The sequence below is a fragment of the Falco peregrinus genome, chromosome 2, assembly GCF_023634155.1.
Source record: "Falco peregrinus isolate bFalPer1 chromosome 2, bFalPer1.pri, whole genome shotgun sequence".
In the NCBI taxonomy this organism is placed as follows: domain Eukaryota; kingdom Metazoa; phylum Chordata; class Aves; order Falconiformes; family Falconidae; genus Falco; species Falco peregrinus.
The window spans coordinates 4,953,422-4,972,926 of NC_073722.1; the positions used below are offsets into that span (position 1 = coordinate 4,953,422).

General features: G+C 41.2%; 2 protein-coding genes across 11 annotated transcripts; one reads left to right on the forward strand and one right to left on the reverse strand.

Moving 5' to 3' along the window:
- The first annotated feature begins 843 nt into the window (after positions 1-843).
- Positions 844-10,640, forward strand: ANKRD37 (ankyrin repeat domain 37). 7 transcript variants are annotated; one of them, XM_055795520.1, is made up of 6 exons: positions 847-1,061; positions 1,333-1,800; positions 2,094-2,246; positions 2,965-3,056; positions 3,598-3,827; positions 8,608-8,770. In XM_055795520.1, the coding sequence occupies exons 2-6, from the start codon at positions 1,594-1,596 to the stop codon at positions 8,682-8,684; spliced, it is 759 nt and encodes a 252-aa protein (XP_055651495.1). In that variant the 5' UTR covers positions 847-1,061; positions 1,333-1,593; the 3' UTR covers positions 8,685-8,770. The 7 variants fall into 7 exon arrangements, with proteins under 7 accessions (XP_055651496.1, XP_055651495.1, XP_055651498.1 ...); XM_055795521.1 differs by lacking the exon at positions 8,608-8,770 and adding an exon at positions 10,549-10,640 and having other exon boundaries at positions 844-1,800; XM_055795523.1 differs by lacking the exon at positions 8,608-8,770 and adding an exon at positions 7,909-8,036 and having other exon boundaries at positions 855-1,800.
- UFSP2 (UFM1 specific peptidase 2) lies at positions 4,637-19,485 on the reverse strand. Of its 4 annotated transcripts, XM_055795517.1 has the most exons (13): positions 19,338-19,389; positions 18,484-18,595; positions 17,500-17,578; positions 15,465-15,645; positions 15,321-15,387; positions 14,921-15,078; positions 13,886-14,078; positions 12,238-12,384; positions 11,606-11,770; positions 10,120-10,244; positions 7,956-8,032; positions 6,385-6,509; positions 4,637-4,956 (listed from the first exon to the last, which is right to left on the reverse strand). In XM_055795517.1, the coding sequence occupies exons 3-13, from the start codon at positions 17,561-17,563 to the stop codon at positions 4,870-4,872; spliced, it is 1,389 nt and encodes a 462-aa protein (XP_055651492.1). In that variant the 5' UTR covers positions 17,564-17,578; positions 18,484-18,595; positions 19,338-19,389; the 3' UTR covers positions 4,637-4,869. The 4 variants fall into 4 exon arrangements, with proteins under 4 accessions (XP_055651492.1, XP_055651491.1, XP_055651490.1 ...); XM_055795516.1 differs by lacking the exon at positions 18,484-18,595 and having other exon boundaries at positions 14,921-15,075; positions 19,338-19,485; XM_055795515.1 differs by lacking the exon at positions 18,484-18,595 and having other exon boundaries at positions 19,338-19,485.
- Between the last annotated feature and the right edge of the window lie 20 nt (positions 19,486-19,505).

The following is a 19,505-nucleotide window of genomic DNA, read 5'->3' on the forward strand; positions in this document are numbered from 1 at the left end:
TTTCCTGAAGAGTCTTTATAGTTGCATGAACAACAACTGTGGATTTCTGGCATCTGTGCAGAGGTATTTCATCCCTAACAATGCATAGTTAGAAGTGTAGGGATTTTATTTGTTTATTAACTAATTTGCTTGGCTAGCTGTTCAGGAAAAAAACATGTTTGGTAATTACACAGGTCTATTTCTTTCTGTATGAAAGGAGAGGTGAAAACTGTCACTTAATGAAATAATTCTGCTGAACTGATACATTACCTATTTACCTGGATTTCTGCGCTTTTAAAAATTACACATTCCACTACTTAAATAATTTATATTTGCTTTCCCCAACGAGAAGCAGGAAGTAGTTGTTGTAATGTTTGCACATGTATTTCAGGACTATGTATACCCTAAAGGAACACTGTTAGTCTTCTTTTCCCCTAACTTTATCAAAACATGCAATTTTTTTTTAAACAATATATGACTTTTGACCACACACCCCCTTTTTTTTTTTTTTAATTATTCTAGTTGTTATGAATAACTTCCATAAGAAACACGTAGGGATCTGACACAGAAGGAAACGCTACAGTGCTAAGGAAACAGCATTGTATACCTTGGACACTGCGTTAAGGTGCTCTTTGTTTCTCTTCGGGCTTTCAGTTGCGAAGCATGATTAGTGGTAATTGAATCCTCTGTCCGATTTGATTTACAGGCAGTTGCTTTTAAACGTAATCTGAGCGAAGACTGTGTCCGTGCAAAATGAAGTCACGCAGTTGTTCTTGAAAACTCGAAGCAGATGGTGATGGAGTGTTCAGCTCTCCCACCCCTGCCTTTCCCAATGCCCACGAACACCTGGTGCTGATGCTCTGTGGGGGGAAAGCAGGTGTGTCACCATGAAACGTCGCTGTCACCATGTTCAAAATAGATACCAAGCAATTCCTTTTGATGGTAACTCTTGGGTACGGTTGTGGCTGGTTCTGGTCTCCAGCACAGAAAGGTCTATGGGTGGAAAGCTTCTTTGTGACAGTGGCCCATAGTGGCCCGAGCGTCCCTGGGACACGTAGTGCTCAAGGAAGTGACAATGAAGTGTAAGTTTTGCCAGTGTGTTTTGGACAGAGATGTAGTAGGTGGCTGTCCCGACCGGCACCATCACCAGTGCTAGTCCCACTCAAACTGGTGATGCCCGTGCTGTGGTGTGTGCCCCAGTGGGAAGCCGGGGCTGGATGTTGTCCTACCTGTGCAGGCTCCTGAGCCCAGTGGCAGCGCTGGGGCGGGAGGAAAGCAGGGTTTGCTTTATGCTGACTCAAGCTTTTTTGGGGGAAAAATTCCAAGTTAATCCTCTATTTTTTCCTTTCCTAGGTCCAAATCCGCCCAGATCCAGCCTTCCCGAACCCGCGCTAAGGCACGTTGCGGGCGTCGCGCCTGGCAGCAGCAACCCGGGGACCGGGACCGCTGACCCCGCGGTGACAGCGGCAGGAGGGGGCCCCGGGCGGCCGCCCCCCGGCGCGGCCGCGAGTGTGTGCGGGACGTGCCGCGCCGCCCCGCTCGCCATGGCCGCCCCGCCCGCTCCCGGCTCCGCTCCCGGCCCCGCTCCCGGCGCCGCTCCCCCGCGGGAGGCCAATGCGGCCGCGCACTGGGCCGGGCGCTGGTGCCGGGCGGCTCCCCCCGCCCGCCGGTGGACGTGCCGGTGCCGGCCGCGGTGGGCGGGCGCTGGGCCGGCCGCTCCGCTGCGCTGCACCCGCGGGGCACGGCGGAGGGCAGAGCGGCCCCGCGGCTCGGCCACCCCGGCGCGGAGGGGCGATGCTGGCGCTGGGCTGCGCCTCGGAGGTGAGCCGGGGGGGGGTCGGTCTCTTGCGGAACCGTGCGGGGCGCGGTTTGCCCGGGGTTGCTCCTGGGCAGGCTGCGCACTGCCGGGTGCCGGTCGGTATTTCTGCTTATGAGATTTAAAAGCCAAAACAGTCATTGCATTGCTTTTGGAAAACGGGCACTCTCAAGGAACGTAGAGGTCCGATGGGGGGATGTTTTCTGCTACGGTTCGGTGTTCTTAGGCTTGCCGTGGCTTAGGCTGGCAATAACGGTGTGCTTTATTTATTTATTTATTTCTATCTTATTTGGTTTAGTCTGGTAGCTTCAGCAATCTGTTCGAGGCAGGAACCGGTGTGAACGCACCTGCAGATGCCTTTGGTCAGTCTCCAGCTCACTTGGCTGCTTGTGGTGGTGAAGCTTTCTTCCTACTTTGGCAGCTGCAGACAGGCGCGAATTTGAATCAACAGGTAAAAAAATACAAAAGTTTTTCTTCTCCCCTTCCGGTCTGGCATGTCAGTAAATCCAATTTATATTCTTTACGTATTTTTTTATCTAAGAGAGGGTTTATATGCACAGTTGCGGTGCATGAAGTACCTGGGGTTGCTTATTTTAGAGTAACTTTATTCAGGGATGAACCAGAAATCCTCTGTGTGCCATGTTAATGATTTCATTTACTATGTATAATGCAATTTTCACTCTTACTGTGCTGTACAGATGTCAAAATAACTAAATTCTTTTACACAAATGAGTACTCGTTTTTCCTCTGAAATTTTCACCCCATAAGGATTCTTCCTCTAGCTGTGAAGTTTAATTTGTTTATACTTCTGAGCCAGTAGCAGCAAGCTGTTGGTCACGGCAATCCCTGAATGATGCTGAAAGACGCCAGTAATCAGCATAGAGTGGATTCTGTGTAAATAATCTTTTAGAAGGTAAAAGTTGAACGAGTATTGCACGCAACAGTATTCCTACTTTGCTGTGATGAATACACTAAATATTTAACGGCAGTTCCTGAGTACTCTTTACTAGCTATATTCCTTTGGTCTCCCTCTCAACTCACGGCAGAGTGGTATACAGAGTAACACTTCTACAGACTAACGCCCTGTGAACAGTCATGTTGGAGAACAAGATAGCTTCATCCTTTTCCCCTTCCTTCAGGTGATGGTTATGTATAAATTGTGTTTTTAGGATTGCTTTGGAGAAGCCCCGATTCACAAAGCAGCAAAAGCTGGGAGTTTGGAATGTCTTGCTCTCCTTGTTGCTGGCGATGCCAAAATTGAGTAAGTTGAACTACATTTAGTCATTTCAGTATCAAAGGATACGCACATTTTACATGTACTTTTTCTTGTTCAGTGTGCATGCCAAGACTGTAAATGTGGCACAACTATAGTCATAAGAGCAGTATTAAAAACTGCCAGAGACATAAACACCAAAGCAGCACAGACTGTATGCTGCTGCTTAGTTCCACATCAAAGACCTCTACAGTAACTGCTAAGAGAATATTCCTGATCATAAATTCTCCTTGCTAGTTTTCCGTTCTGACTAATGCTGTGCTCACCCTCCTCTTGCCTTTCTGATATACTAAGCCAGTCATAGTCTGTTGACAAATCTGTTTTAAAATAGTTATTCCTTGTTGCATTGAATACCAGCCCTCTGTACGAGTAGAGCCCCATGCAATCCTTGACAAGCCTTCTTGGTACCGATACTCCATACTTATTTTTACACCTCTGTCTAAAGTCACCACATAATTAATCTTGCTCAGTGCTTGCTCATAACGCAGTCCAATTTAATCGCATGGTTATTGTTAATTGTGTGTTCCAGTTTGTGCAACAACAGCGGACAAACAGCAGCAGACCTCGCACTGGCTTACGGCTTTCTGGAATGTGCCAAGTTCCTCACAATAATTCAGCACACTCAGACAATGAAACAGAGAGGACAGTCTGGCTACCCACGCGGTGACAGACATGGCTTGCCGAGAGAGAATCCAGCTGCGCAGAAACAAGAAAATCAAACCAGCAGGTCCATAAGCAGGAAGCGGAGAAGATCAGGTGGTGGGTAATACTGTTAGTTTACTACAAGTCAGAAATCTTTTGTAATGCTTTTAGCATTTAAGTACATAAATTTGGTGTTAGAGAGGTAGCAGTTGGCTTTAGAAGCCAGCTAGTAAGGATTAACTTGCATAGGTATTTATGGTTCTTATAAAAAATGGATAGTACGTGGGGCATGCTATGGAAAACACTAATGGGGGTGGCAGGGAAGAAATGGTTGGTACTTTTACTGTGTACTGATGGAGTAGCTACAGATTTATTCTTTGTTCATATGACAGATCTTGTCTCCTAGCTGACAAAAGAAACAGCTTGTAACCCCACAATGAAATCAAGGGGAATCTGAAGTCTGAAGAAACATGACTAGGCTGTATGTGCGTGCATGCTGGTGCACTGTCTCCTTTTGAGGAGGAGGAAAGCTCGTTTATTTTTACTTCTTACAGAAGACTGTGTTGTTGTTTGTTTTTTCTAGAATAGTTGTATTCATACAGCTATAAATAAATGAGCATATAATAATTCTCTCACATTTTTTTGTGTAAATATAAGAACAAAGTTCATAAAATTCAGTACATATAGCCATTTTTCTCCCATTCCTCTTCTAAAACACTGTTATCAACAGTTCCAGCAGCAAACAGTGCTTTTGAACAGATTCATAGTGCACAAGACAGCTGGTTATATGGAACTTGAAGGGAAAGGACAGTTCATCTTCTCAGCAAGAAAGAATTCCATAAAATAAAAGGATTGGGCATTTAATCTGTAAAGTTTTTGGCATAACAAAAAATGCTATATAAACATAAAATTGTCCTAAGCAAAAGAAGAATTACAAATACATTTATTAGGTAACTTAGAAATACAGTTCACAGCAGATAACTCTTATTTTTTAGAGGTTTCATTAAAAAAAAAAAAAAAATTATTTCTTAATTTAAATTACTCAAGCAAGATTTCTATGACTGACTTAAAGCATTATTTTGATAAATAACAAGACAGTTGTATCTAGTTTAGCTACTATTGTGGCTTGGCTTAGTATGTTCCAGCATAAGAGTGGAATTTAAATGGTTTTTGGTCGTTGAGGTAGGCACAGATTATAATAGGCATCCTTGTTCCAAAACTCCGAGCCCTTCCAGCCACACCAGCCCTGTCCAAGAACAAGCAAGACAGGAAAACCAGAATTCTTAGATTTAAACACTATCTGCTACTATTGGATCTATTTTATTTTAATAATTTTAATCTAAGCTGTAAGAATTACTTTCAAATAGCTATAGAACGCAATGACACACAGTTTTCAGGAAGTTCTCTAAATACCTGGAAACACATTATTGAAAAATAGTCTCTCTCTCTCCCGCTTCCTCCCTCCCCACCCCAGCGCAGTTCCTAAAAAACAGCATCTTTTTCTCCCTCTCCCCCACTTCCTTCAGCTGCTACAGAAAGACTAATATTATTCTGAAACTCTGTCATTCTCATAGTTTCCATTTCTCTTGTTGATCTTTCGGAGCCAAACAGAGCTCTTACTATCAGAAGATACAAGCGCCGCTGTTTATCGTGCTTTAGCAGAAAAACAGTGTAACATCGCTCCTAAGTTTGCGGAGTACCACATAATTGTACAAGGGGTTTTTGAAGAAAAGAGCTACAAACTTCCAGTCAACCTCAGTTCCTCTCCTCCCCCACTACTTCTGATGAGGAAGGGGGGTTCTGCATGTGTTTTATCCTCCTGGACCATTCCTGAACACCTTGTAGCTGTAACAGCCTTTGGTTCCAGGTGTTCTTTGGAAATGGTTTCTTTCTGTATTCGTTTCACCCTTTGATCATCATAGGGCTAGCAAGACGTTTCAACAGCTTTTTCAGCTGGGCCTAACCCAAGGGTGTCAGAGATACAATAAAACTTGCTATTTGCAACTTAGTATGAAGAACAGAAAAAAAAAAAAATGATTACTAAGCAGCTACAGGATTATTTAGCCATTTTCAGTTTTGACACCATGTTTGCTGTTTTGTATCGTGCTGTGTCATCCCTTTTAGTGGCTTTAAATATGGAAATAACATTACATACCCTTTAGCTCTTCAGAGTTTTCCCAGATTTTCAAAAAAGCTCAGTATCTGCCCTTTAAATTTAGTTCAAGGCCTAGTAGGAGAATGCCTAGTGTTGGATTTCTTTTTCTGCATTTTTAAAAAATTTAAATAAATGGTTATCTTCTCTGCTTCAGTAACAGCATTTTACAGGCTGAACAGATTTTTCTGTTGCATTCAAAATACCAAACACGTTTACTGTATGTATTACCAGGTAAAAGGGGAGATGGTTTAATTTAGAGAAAGAACATTTCTTTGTGCTATAGTAACTTTTTGTAGTTGCTGACTCAATATGTCTTCTCCAAAGACACCAAGTTTCAGAAACTAACAATAAGTAGCATATATGCAGGTTAACTTGGATCAGCACTTCCTCCACAAGGAACAGAGGACCCATAGAACAGCCAATTCGTATTTGGCTGTACATTATTTGTTTAATGCCAAAATATATGTATATATACATACATGTGTGGATGTGTGTATACATATGTGCATCAAGTCTCACCTTTTCCAAAATAACGTGCAGATCTTCTCCTCCAGTGTAATGTGGGTCTAGAACCAAATACTTTATGCGCCCTGTAACCTCATTCCAAGCCACTCCTAATATTGTGTGAGCCAAAACACCTCCACCTAAAACAGGAGGAACACAAATTTCTAAGAATTTTTCACGGAGATCGGCTAAATGCGCAAGCCTAAAAAAAATGTACATCAACACTTTCTATTAACAGATGAGCCTGGATAGCAAAATGATTCTGAAGCTGTTCTACATACATTATCTTTACCAGAGCTAGGGAGGATGACTTATTTTACTTTATTTACTACAACTACAGAATTTGCTTTCCAAATTTCTTCCGTGTCGTCAAGGCGGTTTGAGTCCTTAACACTTCCACCAGATGAAGGCACTAATATTTCAAACATCTGTTTTGCTCACTTTCTCTTTAAAGAAACTTAACTGCAGAAAAGCGATCTGGAAAACTTCCTGGTTGTAAAAAGACTAAGAAGAGAAATCAGAATTCCTGCGTAAGGGTTATCTGCTGTTCTCTACTAAGCTCCATCAATGGCTGTTAGGGGCAGAACAGTAATTTCCGACTCCCCTCTCTCTAGCCTGCAAACAGGGAAAAGGGGTATTTTGGTCAGCTGGCCACAGGTTGACTCTTGCATGTTTCTTTCAGATAGCATGAGGAGTTTACGTCCTTGGGATACCACAGTAATGACTTCACACAACAGATAGGAATTGCAAAAACCCCCAAAAGAACAGAAGCAAAAAAAAAAAAAAAAAAATCCTCAAAACCCACCAAAAAAGCCAACCTGCACCCTTCCAATAACAAAATAAACAACTCTGCAAGACAGCATTACAGGGAAGGATAAGTTACAAAGATTTTTCAATAATAGGATTCTAAATTATTGACATTTGGACAAAAAAGCTGCTGAAAGGACAAGAATATTTCATACCAAAATCTGGACTTCTAGCACCTTAATTTGAGAGATTAACACTGTCTTTATGGAGTGCCAAATACGGATTGTGAAAACTGCTAAAATTTTATTAAAGCTGAAAATGGTATTTCAATATTCTTCACTTTATAAATGACAGCTGTCTTTGAAATAGTTCAATTAAGGTTACAGCATTCTTACAAACGGCATTTCTTACGTTACCAACATTTCAGATTATTAAAACTTGTCTTGGAAACAATTTGGCTAATACTCTTCTCTTCAAAGCCAGATAAACACTACTCTTCTGTGATGGGAAGTTCTGGGGAACTGTATGAACTTCTGCTCCTCTAGAGAGCAAAGGTCAGCTCTCGCGTTCTGACTTTAACAACAGTAACAAGAGCACCATTTAGAGAAGATTTTTCTTACCAGGTTTAATATTGAGCTTGGGAGAAATACCAAGTGAAAAGATACCAGCCAGACTAAATTGTACCATTTTCTAGGCTCCCTTGGGAATAGCATAGTTTTAAATTTATCTAGAGTTTTGATTAACTCTTGCACAGCAAACAATGAATTCTAACTGAAATGAAATTCATCATAGGGAGGCCATGCACTTTCATCACCATTCTTCAATCCTTGAGCACTTACCGATCATAACTGGAGTTCCTTCAGTCTTGAAATGATTAGCAAGCTCTCTTCCTTGCAACGCTAGTTCAGAACCTTGGCTAGGTAAGAAAAACAATATATTTGTCATCCTCCCTAGGCTTAATTCTCTACCCATTATACTCATTAACCGTAAAGGTAACTGATTAAAAAGTGGCTTAGAGTGTTCCTGTGTAAACGCTCCAGGACAATCAGAAAAAAGGTTTTTAATGCTATGTACAGATTCTGGTTGGCCCAACGCATCCGTTGTAAGCCTAGCTGCCACTGGAGCGCTTTGAGTCACCCAGCTTCTGTAGTGTCTGCTGCTTGTCTCCTACAGCAGGGGCAGCTGGTAAACCCCCACAGGTCCCTCCAAGTGGCTGAAAAACAGACTGGCTACACCTGTCAGCAAGGCAGTCTGAAGTAACAGAAATTCATCAGAAACAACAAAAATAAGATGTCAATACAGGTGTTTGTAATGACACCTCTTCAGATAGGTTTCCGCTGTAATTGCACCAGCAATTGCAGTACTCATACCCAAGCTGGTTTTAAAAAAAATAAAATCAAATCTCAGATAAAATTAGTCATCTGTCCAAAGCAACACTGAACTTAGCTTTGTCCTGATCTCCTTGCTTTCGTTTTCAACTACGGGGACCAGCCACAGACAAAAGAAGCCCGCATGGAAGAGAAAGGCACACACACAATATGTGCACATACTCCAGGATCTGGAGCTGACAGACGCGTACTCCCCTTAGAAGACTGACAGTACTCCCAAAAGTGGTGACAGAAGCTAGGCAAGGAAATAAATACAGATATCTTTAATATCTTGTCTTTATGTTTCTTCATGTAGTGGTTAACCTTTCGAAAGCCCAAAGAAAGCTCGTTTGCCTGCTTCTCATGTTCTTGGAGAGAGAGATTAAATGCGGACAGTACAAAACCAGAACTCTGGGAAATGGTGCATTTACAGTAACAGATTCAGTACTAGTGTTGCTGGTGCAGCTGTGAAGTCTTATTTCCATGAAGAGTTAGAGGTGCTAGCTGGAAATAAGCCCAAGAAAAAAATGCTATCCACTGCCAGTGACCAGCCGAAAAAGATGCATGACATTTCTTCTCAGCATGGTAGTGATGCTGGCTTTTCCTAATCCTGAAAAACACTGCTGCTTCCTTGTAGCAGCACCATGAGCAATTCTACCCACTTCAGAAAGGAATCTATTCTATATTCTTATGTGCAGGAATAAAAATCTTTGTACTGGCAGGGCCTGTCACAGCTGCTATAAATAATACGTGGATCATCTGCAAATACAAGCTCTGGAACAAAAAAGATTAAAATTGGCTGTATAAAGCTTTACAGAATACTGAAGAACGGAACTATTTTCCTACCATTAAGATTCACCACACTCAGATGTTCTTTTACAATATCTACAGTAGAATTTATTTTAAATAAACATAACTAATGAGTAGTATTTTGTTTGACTAGAATTTTCATACACACTAAGCTAGTATATATTCTTTATGTCACAACCATATTTATCACAAAACATTCAGGGATTTGTTAGCCTGCTTAGTGCTGCTTAAATGATAAAAATCCAGTCGTTTTACTTCTGATAAGTGCTGAACGTTATTCTTTTTCTCCCAAATATATTTCTAGGGTTCTTTATTGTGTATGAGTGCATCAGATTGTCAGAATGGAAACAAATCCCTTGTTTTATCTGTCACACAAACCCAGAAAAAGAGAACGCTATTTCCAGGCTGCTCAACAATTTGCCTCAATCCTGCACTCTCATGGGTTAGCTCCCTGGACAAAGTAATAATTTACTGTCAGTGTGCATTCAGTTCATTATGACTGCCAGAGCACGTGCCTGCTTCAAAGATTGTTTGTGATGCAAAGGAATAGGTTGAATTCCACATGAGTTTAAATATCGTTAAGCAATTTATAGCAACTGCAAACTGGAACCCCAACCCCCCCCAAGAAATTTAGCAACACCTTCATCTGTAAGCACTCAGCACAACCAAAGGCAGGAATACAGGGTTTATGAACAAGGAACCCTTAAAAGATGTATTATCTCTTTTATTCTCCCTATTCTCCCATGTATTGTAACGATAATTTGCATTTTAAAGCATTCAGTCTTTTTAATAATTACTGAGCTATTGAACAGATATTGATTCTTACCTGACAAATAGTATTTTTGATGTTATTCCAAAAAGCTGATTCAAAACAAGCTGTACCTCAATTGAACCAATCCATTGCCGTGACCCAACAAATGCTGCAGGCTTGTCTCCAGCATCAACCAGTGCCTTTGCAACATCATCAGAAAGAATAAAAACAAACATCAACAACATATAGTAGGCAATTCCACCACTTTTTGTGAACAAAGTTGGTTTATATATACGGGAACGTATTTTGATCCTAGCCAGTCAAAACCAGACAAAACGATGCTGAATTCATTCATTGCAGTTCTGTTTTGGAAATGTTACTTGAATGCTAATATAGAACAGTGCCTGCAAGCACAGAATATAACCCCGGGTCCACAGGCAGACTCCAGGCTGGGATGGTGAGCGCTGGGCTGTCTAATCATGGAGTGCATCGTTTGTCCTGCAGAAGCCACTTCACAGACTGAAGTACCTGGATTCCCACGCAGAGCATCTCAGAAAAGGATCCATAAAACAGTGCTCTGAGGAAGAGGCCAACTGAAATACACTGAGGGTTGTGATTTATTTTAAGCTCTTCTCCATTCTGAGCCTTGTATGTTACATGCAGCAGTCGAGAAGGGCCTTTTCCGCTCAGGATACAAAGCCCACAAAGTCTCCTGAAGGCTGCTGCCCTCTTCTAGGTGTCTGAAAATACTACAGGAGTGCATGGACTTCAGTTGCTTTTAGCTTTAGGTGTGGACTGAGAAATGTTCAGCAAACACAGCTTAAACTTTAGTGCTCACACCCCTGTTAGGTACGATGAAAGCTGTATTATGACCCAAACCAGACTTTGCTAAAAATGTTCAGTAAATAACACAACGTACTATTTTTAGAAAACTGAAGCCAATTGCACTATTTCTTCCTAGGCATACAATCAATATTAGCTACCCAAGTCTACAGTTCTTCTTCAGTGCTGCTAAAAGATGAACATATTCAGGTATAGAATTTGGGTATTTCACAATAGAAAAAGAAGTGAAGGACAAGTTAAAAACCAGGACAAGCCCACTACTCTCAGAGGCAAAGTTGCAAAAGGTAGCAGTAAATCAATGCATAGCATCTGGGAAACTAATCCAGCTGTCACCAAATACAAAAGTAAGTTTTAAAGATTATTTCAGTACGATACATTCATTGGGTTGTTTTCTTTCATTTGGCAAAAACAGTGAACATGTCATAATCTCAGCTTCTAATAAAACATTAATCCAAGGAAATATTTAGAAGACTATTTTAATAAGTCTTATTCATACAGATCATGTCACCCAATGCTGATAAACATTTGGAGACAGATCTCCTATAACAAAACTTGTTAAAAATAATAATTCAGAACTACTGTAGTTCAATTTAAGAGATAAAAATATCACATAAATCTGAAGTCTACAATATATGAATTTGATATTTTAAAAATATGCTGTGCAAACTTTTCTGGACAAATATACACAAAACAGTTAATCTGCTTAAACGTTCTGTACCTGTTGAATTTCCTTGTGTGTTGGTATAGGTGTATCAACATAACCTTGCTGCTTGAACCAAGAACAGATTGTCTGCAAAGACCGATAGGCACAGCCCCAGCCACTGTCATCAATCCGATCCTGCATATAGTGGTGATAACTATATACACCATGTACTAAATAAACCTGCACAGAAAGGGATAATACAAATGTATCTGATCACGCTTGCATCAATTTTCAGCCAAGTCATACGACTCGTCACTTGGACTGTAAAAGCTTTCCGTTGGGGATTACAAGTCACTGGAAGAACTGAAGGTTTGTTATTCACATACAATTACTCCTCCTGGTTTTGTCTCCTAAACACCTCCATTCACAGTTTTAGTTTCTCGTCCTGGTTCTGAGAAACTTCTAAAACACATGCTAAAAATACATGCACATCCTTTTCCAAGAAAATAGAATCTCTTTGGGACAAATACAGCCATATAGCCAAAGCAATATCATTTTGTGCAGAGAAAGCTCATATGCTAAAAAGGCCAAGTCAGTTGCTTCACTTTCTCATCTATACCATATTGACTACTAAATGACTTCTTTTAATAACAAATCTCAAGTAAAATAAAGAGTACTTTTTCACAAATGTTTCAATTTAAACTTACCATACCAGCCTGTGTACCAGGTGAATTTAGATGTAAATGTGGATTTCTGAGATATCCATCTTTATATGGTTCATCTGGAAAATGATAAGCATTTGCTCTCTTGAAATACGGTCTGTCACAAGGCAGATTGAATAACTCATGCAATTCCTACAGGCAAGTTCAAATAAAAATAAAGAGCGCGACTCAAATTCTGGATTAAAAGAAACATCACATTGTAAGTAACAATGAATACAAACAATTTTAACAGCACGGTTTAGCGAATTGATACATTACAATCTGCTTTATTAAACATCCAGCATGTTCATTTACTACTAGATCTCACCTCTCACAGGAAGCTTGTGCAGGCTTACCTCCTACCTAAAGAGCCCACTATTTGATACAGTCCTGTTGCAGAACACCTGCTGCGGGAGCCCCGCTGAAGATGCCATGAGTGACAAGCATCTTGTGCGAGTATGAGAAAATACACCATAATAGAAAAGGATTACAGTTTTATCTATGAAGTAGTATAGACACACACTCTGAATTATAATCTTAACTAATAAGACATACAAATGCAACATACTGAGGCAAAGTAAAGATACCGAGCTTACACTTTAAGCAGATTCAGTCTATTTTTAAATCTCCTCAGCGCTGTTTACAACACAGCGGCCACATTTGAAGAGATATTGTCTAATTTCACAGAGCTTAGAAGTGAAAAGAATGATGAGATCATCTAGGATAAAATACGTTTTACGCCGATGACCCAACACTGAACCCAATTAATTAGCTACAGGGACACTTCGCAGTCAGTGGGTAAAACTCAACAGCAGACAGAGAGCAGGAAAGACGTAACGTGCCACCGATGCCCGAGGCCTCTGCAAATGCAAGGAATAGATCAGGTTGTATACACCCAGTAATGCTTCACATGGAAGAAGAAAATGAAAAGTCCCCACGGCTTCTACACCTCTAAGGCGGCCGGAGACTTTCCCCACTCTCGGTGTGTGTAACTGCGTGACCTGAACCGGCATCGGCCAGGTACATGTCTCTGTCCAAAAGGAGCACCACATCAGAACATTCTTCTGCCCCATCCGTATTCTTTTTTCTAGATGTGCCAACACAGAGGGCAAAACCCAACCAAACAAAAGCCAGCTTAAGGCTGGTCAGCTGCCAGCCACAAAAAGCAGGTCCCCAAAACAAACAAACAAAAACCCCAGTAACACCAACCCCAAGAAAGAAACCAAATCAAATAAAAAAACCCAACCCTAAACCTTTCTGGACATCTGTTAAAGCCTGAAAATAACATCACGCTACAAGCAATTTTATATTCTGCCATGGAAGTGGAGAAATTCAAATAATACAGTACCAGAAGTATAATTTAGATAAAACCTATCTAAACCAAATCCTATATAGTTTTAAGGTTACTACTGTTCCCTTAGAAAAATGATATCTGGCACATTTTATAAAATAACTTCTGATAAATCAGGCTTCCATGTTCAGTATACAGCTTCAGTTATAATAAAAATTAACCAAAAATATAGCAGTATCTGTTAGTATTTATTCTACATTGGCTAAATGAAAAGCTTCACCGCTGCTTCAGTTACAATAATAATAATTAAATAATAAAAAAAAATTATTTAAATCAGGTTCTGCTAGTATTTGTTGGCTTTACCTTTCTGTAACTTTCCAGTTGATCATCTGAAATACCTGTAGGATACGAGATTGTTACGAGCTGACTTTTTCCAGGTAACATGAAATGAAATTGTTCTGGTACCACAATTGATGTTCCCTTCACATATTTCATGATGCACCTTTCCATGTCATTTAATTGCCTGTGAATTGCTTTCACCAGAAGATTTTGTACCCTGCAAAGTATAAGGGAGAATACTTTTAAAACAGAACAGCGACAGTGGATCATTTTTTCTCCTAGCTCTGACAGTTATACAATCCGTACATGTGTATTTGCATCTGGTCTGAGGAACTTACTACCTCCATGTTCCCACTCCCACAAAGACAGACACAACCTCACCATGCTTTACTCGAAGCATGTCTGCACACAGAAACTACTCCCCAGTGATTCAACCCTCCAAACTGCAAGTACTTCCATCAGGAACACAACCATTATGAGCATTTGCCAAAACAAAAGTTACACGTATGACTATATGGGCTTTTTTTTTTTTTTGCATTTTATCCACCTCATTAGCATCCTTCAGAGCCAATTCCTATAGAAAAAATGTGAGGAAAAAATACAGAGGAAGACTCTATAAAGTTTTCCACCTTCACCTACCCAGCTGGAGCCCCTAACATAGTGCTGGGATTACAAATACTCATCAAATACATGCCAGCTCTTGCTTCTACACACACATACTACAAGAATTTTTAGAACATCTTCCTGACTTTCCCAATTCCTTACTAAGCAATGGTTATGAGTTATCCAATCTATCAGGCACTGATAAACTGAATTTTTTCTAGATAGCAGAAGGGTTGTGTCTCAAGATTATTCAAGCTAACAGCTGTCTAGAGGAGCTTTTAATTATTATTATTAAATTAACACAGTTAATTAATTTAGAAATTAACACAGCTAAGTTCCATTATAAAAACAGCATATGCTACTTCATTAAACTGATCAATGATATCGCTTTACTTCATTATTTCAAGAAAAAGCAGAAATGAAGCTGAAAAATTAGAAGTTCAGGGTAGCACTTACTTTCCCCATGTTTCTTCTGGAGAAACAGACACAACCACATCAACTGGTAACTTCATATTTATGTAGTGGTGCTCCTTATTTTCCCTTTCAATGACTGGAGCCAAAGGAGCTAGCGGAGATGTCATTTCCAGCATCAGGTCTACATTGACTATCTGCTGCTGCAGAGAATGAAGACACCAATAGTGCATCTCCAACAAACACAAGCACCAAGAAGGCAAAATTAAGACTAGATATTTGGTATCAAACTCAGTAGTGAAATACCTGGGTTAAAAAAGAGCTAGTAATGTTAAAGACAATCTTCTACGTGCTGATCTACTGTAAGTGGATCTCTGCGTTCGTGCTAAAAATGTTTAAATGATGGGTTGTCTGCTGTAATTTATTAGTGTAATGAGACACATACCGTATCTTGTAACTTTTTATCCTTTCTTTTGCCAAGCTTTCGTTTGGTCTCCTCATCTTGATCAAATCTGAAGTATCAACAGAAAGAGAAATTTCTATAATATGAAATTAATCTATTTAAAAAATAATTTAAAAACATACTTACTGTATAAATTGTCTTATCTCCTTACAAGCAGACTCATCGGTCAGCTCTGGAACAGTGTTCACACCACTGTTAGGCCACACATAGACCGAACTGTGGCAAATTCTTAATACAAGAACATCTGAGGACAGTTTGTTTGCAAGATCACTGAAAACATATCCTAATGCCTTTTTTGTTGATGCCTCTGAAACACAATAAGGATACAATTAGCCTAGAAAATCCCCTCACTTTCATTACAGATGCTGGGCGTGTATTTTTAAAATTTTGGATGTGTTTTGTTTTCGAAAAGAACCTTAAGTGCTGTTATGATCACAAAAATGGCTATGTAAACAAAAACTGAGACAGGATTGCACTTAGCAGGTCTGTCTCAGACATTCACACAGACACCTGCCTGAACAAAAGCGTACCGTTTCTCTCAGATGCTGCCAAATATGAAGAGCTGAACAAATAAATGACAGAAGAATAACCTATACTGTAGTCGATTCTCACACCAGTAACTCTTGACCAAGCCTACAGCTACAAACTTCTGTGTACAGACAAACTTCTCTATATGGTTATATTTAGTCTTTTGAGTAAATCCTGGGAAGACTCAACCTGAGTCACATGTTTCTGACTTCAAGTAATTATTCAGAAATACAAACCAAAAACATACTAAATTTTTGGAAAAGCAGGGCCTACACTCCAGCTGCAGACCAAATTCTGGCCAACATTAATCTGTAACTGTAAGCCACACCCTGGTCAGCCTGAATCCTTATTAACTGTACAGACAGCTGTCTTTCAGAGCTTGACTCTACTTTTTAAGTTTCATCCGCTCATTACAACCTGAATCAACACTGGATACAAAAGAGCAACTTTTGCACATTACCAGCATTGCTTGCCTCACAGGGGAGATTAAAAACCATTACTTAGAATGCAACACATTATACAAAGCCTGACAAGCTATCAAAGTCTATGCTGAATTCTACTTCTTTAATGCATTAAATTAGATTTGGACACTATTAGTTGAGTTTTGCACTAGAAGTCTGTAAAAACTACAGTAATAGAAAAATCCAACAGAACTCCTCCAAAAGATAAAACTCACTGCCCTCCAAAGGAACGCTCTGCTGTATTTACACACTAACAGGTGTGAATACCATGGACTTGGACAATCCGAATATCACTCTGCTTCACTGTGCTTAAAATTCACTACATTGTAAACAAAGTCAAAACAGCCTTTCTCTGAGGATGCAATTCACAAAAAAGTTGCTATGCGTTAGGCTAACCTACTCACTACTTCTGTTCCATATTGTGAACTGAAATGAGTCCAAGTTCCTTTTCAAGGTTCACTGGCACTGACTTCAGAGTTTCCAGTAAAGAAACGACCTTTTAAGATGCAGAATGAGCTACAACCGAGCTGAAGACACTCTCCTACCACACTCCACCCTATGATAGCTCAATGGCCACTAATAGCCTTGAGCAGCCTTTCCCAAATGAATGTGACATTACTGTAAAAACGTGGAACTAGAGGAGCCTCTTAATGCCACGTGGTCTAGTTCCTTGTTATCACACGGAATTGCAGTAGCCAATCCCACCTAAATTCAGTAGCTAGTTAGCTTGTTCATCTTCTCTATTTCTCTAGAAAGACTGGAACACAAGCTCAAAACTGCACTATTAATATCATCCTGTTATAACCAAATTCATTGTCGTTAAGTTATTCTGTTAGTTTAGAATTTCAGGGTCAACTTTGGATTCAAACTGAAAAGTGATCCCAATACCAGATCCATAAGTAGCAAAAATACATAAATGAAATGACCAAAAAAATGGCAATTTAAACTTTACTTCAAATTAAAGTAAAAAACCATGCAATGGAAGATGACTGTCACAAAATGAATGGAGAAAAAGAAAAACATTTTTTGTACTTAATCTTTATGGGTTTGGGAGGGAGCACTTCACATTTGGTGAAATGTCACGAAGATAAACATCATAACTAGTTAGTTAATTAATAAAAGGTTATTTATACAAATGTTAAGAAATCTGTATTATAGTCTTACAGACACACCATCAATAGTTGCTAGCTGAAATGCAAGATCCAAGCCTCCTCTTATTCTAAAGAGTATGTCCATAGCTTCTAGAATTACCTAAGGAGAAAAAAGAAGCAATGAAAATTAATAGTTATTTGAACATGCGTTTTCTGAAGTTGCAATTAACTGTTATTATACAACGGCATGCAAGCACACTGGTAATTACTGCAGCTGCTCAGGATAGAAAAGGCCAGAGAATAAACTGGTGAGCGGCACAGCAGCACATAGTTGCCAGTACCTAAATTACATCAGTACTGCTACAAATACAGTCCTTCACACATTTCCTAACTAAACAAGTAAGTCTCAATTCTACACTTTCACCATTTAGAAATAGTTTGAGTAAACTGTCAATGTTTTTACTGTTTCAATTCCAAATGTCATTTTTCCCATTTTATGGGTCTTCTTCCACATCAAGTAAACCAAGGACTGCTCTGAGCTTTACAGCAGAAAGGTAGTTAAGCACATCTATAAGTGTGCACTTGCCTTGGTTAGGAAATCACAGCTTCAGGGGAAAAAAAAATTAAAATGGACATACACACCACCTCTAAAACCCACGCTGAGTTTCACATTTGACAGAAAAGCTGCTTATGCCAGCACAGAAACCACCCAGCTGTTTCCTTCCCCTTCCAAAGTCCCTGCTCTGCGTCCCCACAATTGCTCCTTGCAGACCTTTTAACACAAACTTCATCAAATAACTCATCCAGATGGAAAACCACCCTTTTATTGAGAGAAGACTTTTTCAGCCAGAGCAGTTCCTGGGCAAGTTCAACACACCACCACCACCACTGCCATGCCTGTACAATGAGGAACAAAAAGTGACAACGGCCCAGAAAATGCGTGGGTACTGCTCAGTCTAACAGTCCATGAAAAGAAATGCTTTACAGCATTAACTGGTCTAAAAAAAATAACATCACCAAACACCTGTAAGAAAAATTACACTAAGACCCTTTGGAAAGACTTACCGCATAACTGTTTGCTTACAAAGTATGGGAAAATTCCAGGTGCAACGCTACCATTATTCGTGAAACAGAAACATCGAAACATAGGGCTAATTTCCTTTCCATTAGAAGTGTTCTAAGCAGAAATAGATAAAAAGATATGTATGCCTGATGAAAATATAAGTATCTACGCTTTCAGCTTTGGGCAAAGGATTTTCAGGTTTCCGGGATTCTGGAGTAATAAAGTTTACTCCAAGAAAGCAAAAAGGCAAGATTGCAACATCTAACATCCTGGTTCCTGAAGCATAATCCTGAAGTATTTCAGGTAACAATTTCTACGTTACAAAGGTCTTGGAGCGTGGGATCCACAACCGCCAGCATGTGAAAAACAGTTTGCCTCGGTTGATGTGAAAGATTTTTTTTTTAACTATTTTTTATTTTAATTATCACACGTTCATGAGTGAGCAGCAGAGCTCTGCAAGGGGAGTAAGAGCGGATTTGGCCGTCTGATAGCGGCCCGTCGCGGACGATGCCGCCCCCCCCGCCACAGGCCGGGCAGGCCGCGCTCCCGCGGGGCGGCGGGGGCGGCTGCGGGGGCTCCGCGGGAGGCGCCCCTGCCCCGCCTGCCACAGCCCGGGCCCCGCCACCCGCCCCCAGGTGCGCCCCGGGGGCCGAGGGCCCAGCCGCCGCCGCGCAGCGCCCACCAGGAGCGGGCCCCGCTCGCCACAGGACGGGCCCGCGGCCCTGCGAGCGGGAGGGAGCGGCCGGGGCAGCCTCTAGCGCCAGCCCCCGGCCCGCCCGAAAGCGCCCTCCGCGCTGAGGACGAGCCCCCCGCCCCCCAGCCCGCCGCGGGGTCCCCGGGGGAGGGGCGGGCTCACCACGTCCGTCAGCGCCGCGGCGGGGGCCGTGCCCGGCCGCATCCTCCCCGCGCAGGCGCGCTCCCGCCCCGCGGCCCGCACGGACGGTCGGTGGCGCCGCCCCCCCGCCCCCAGCCGCACTGCGGTGCTGCGCAGGCGCCATCGCCGCACCGGTGCGGGGAGCGGGGG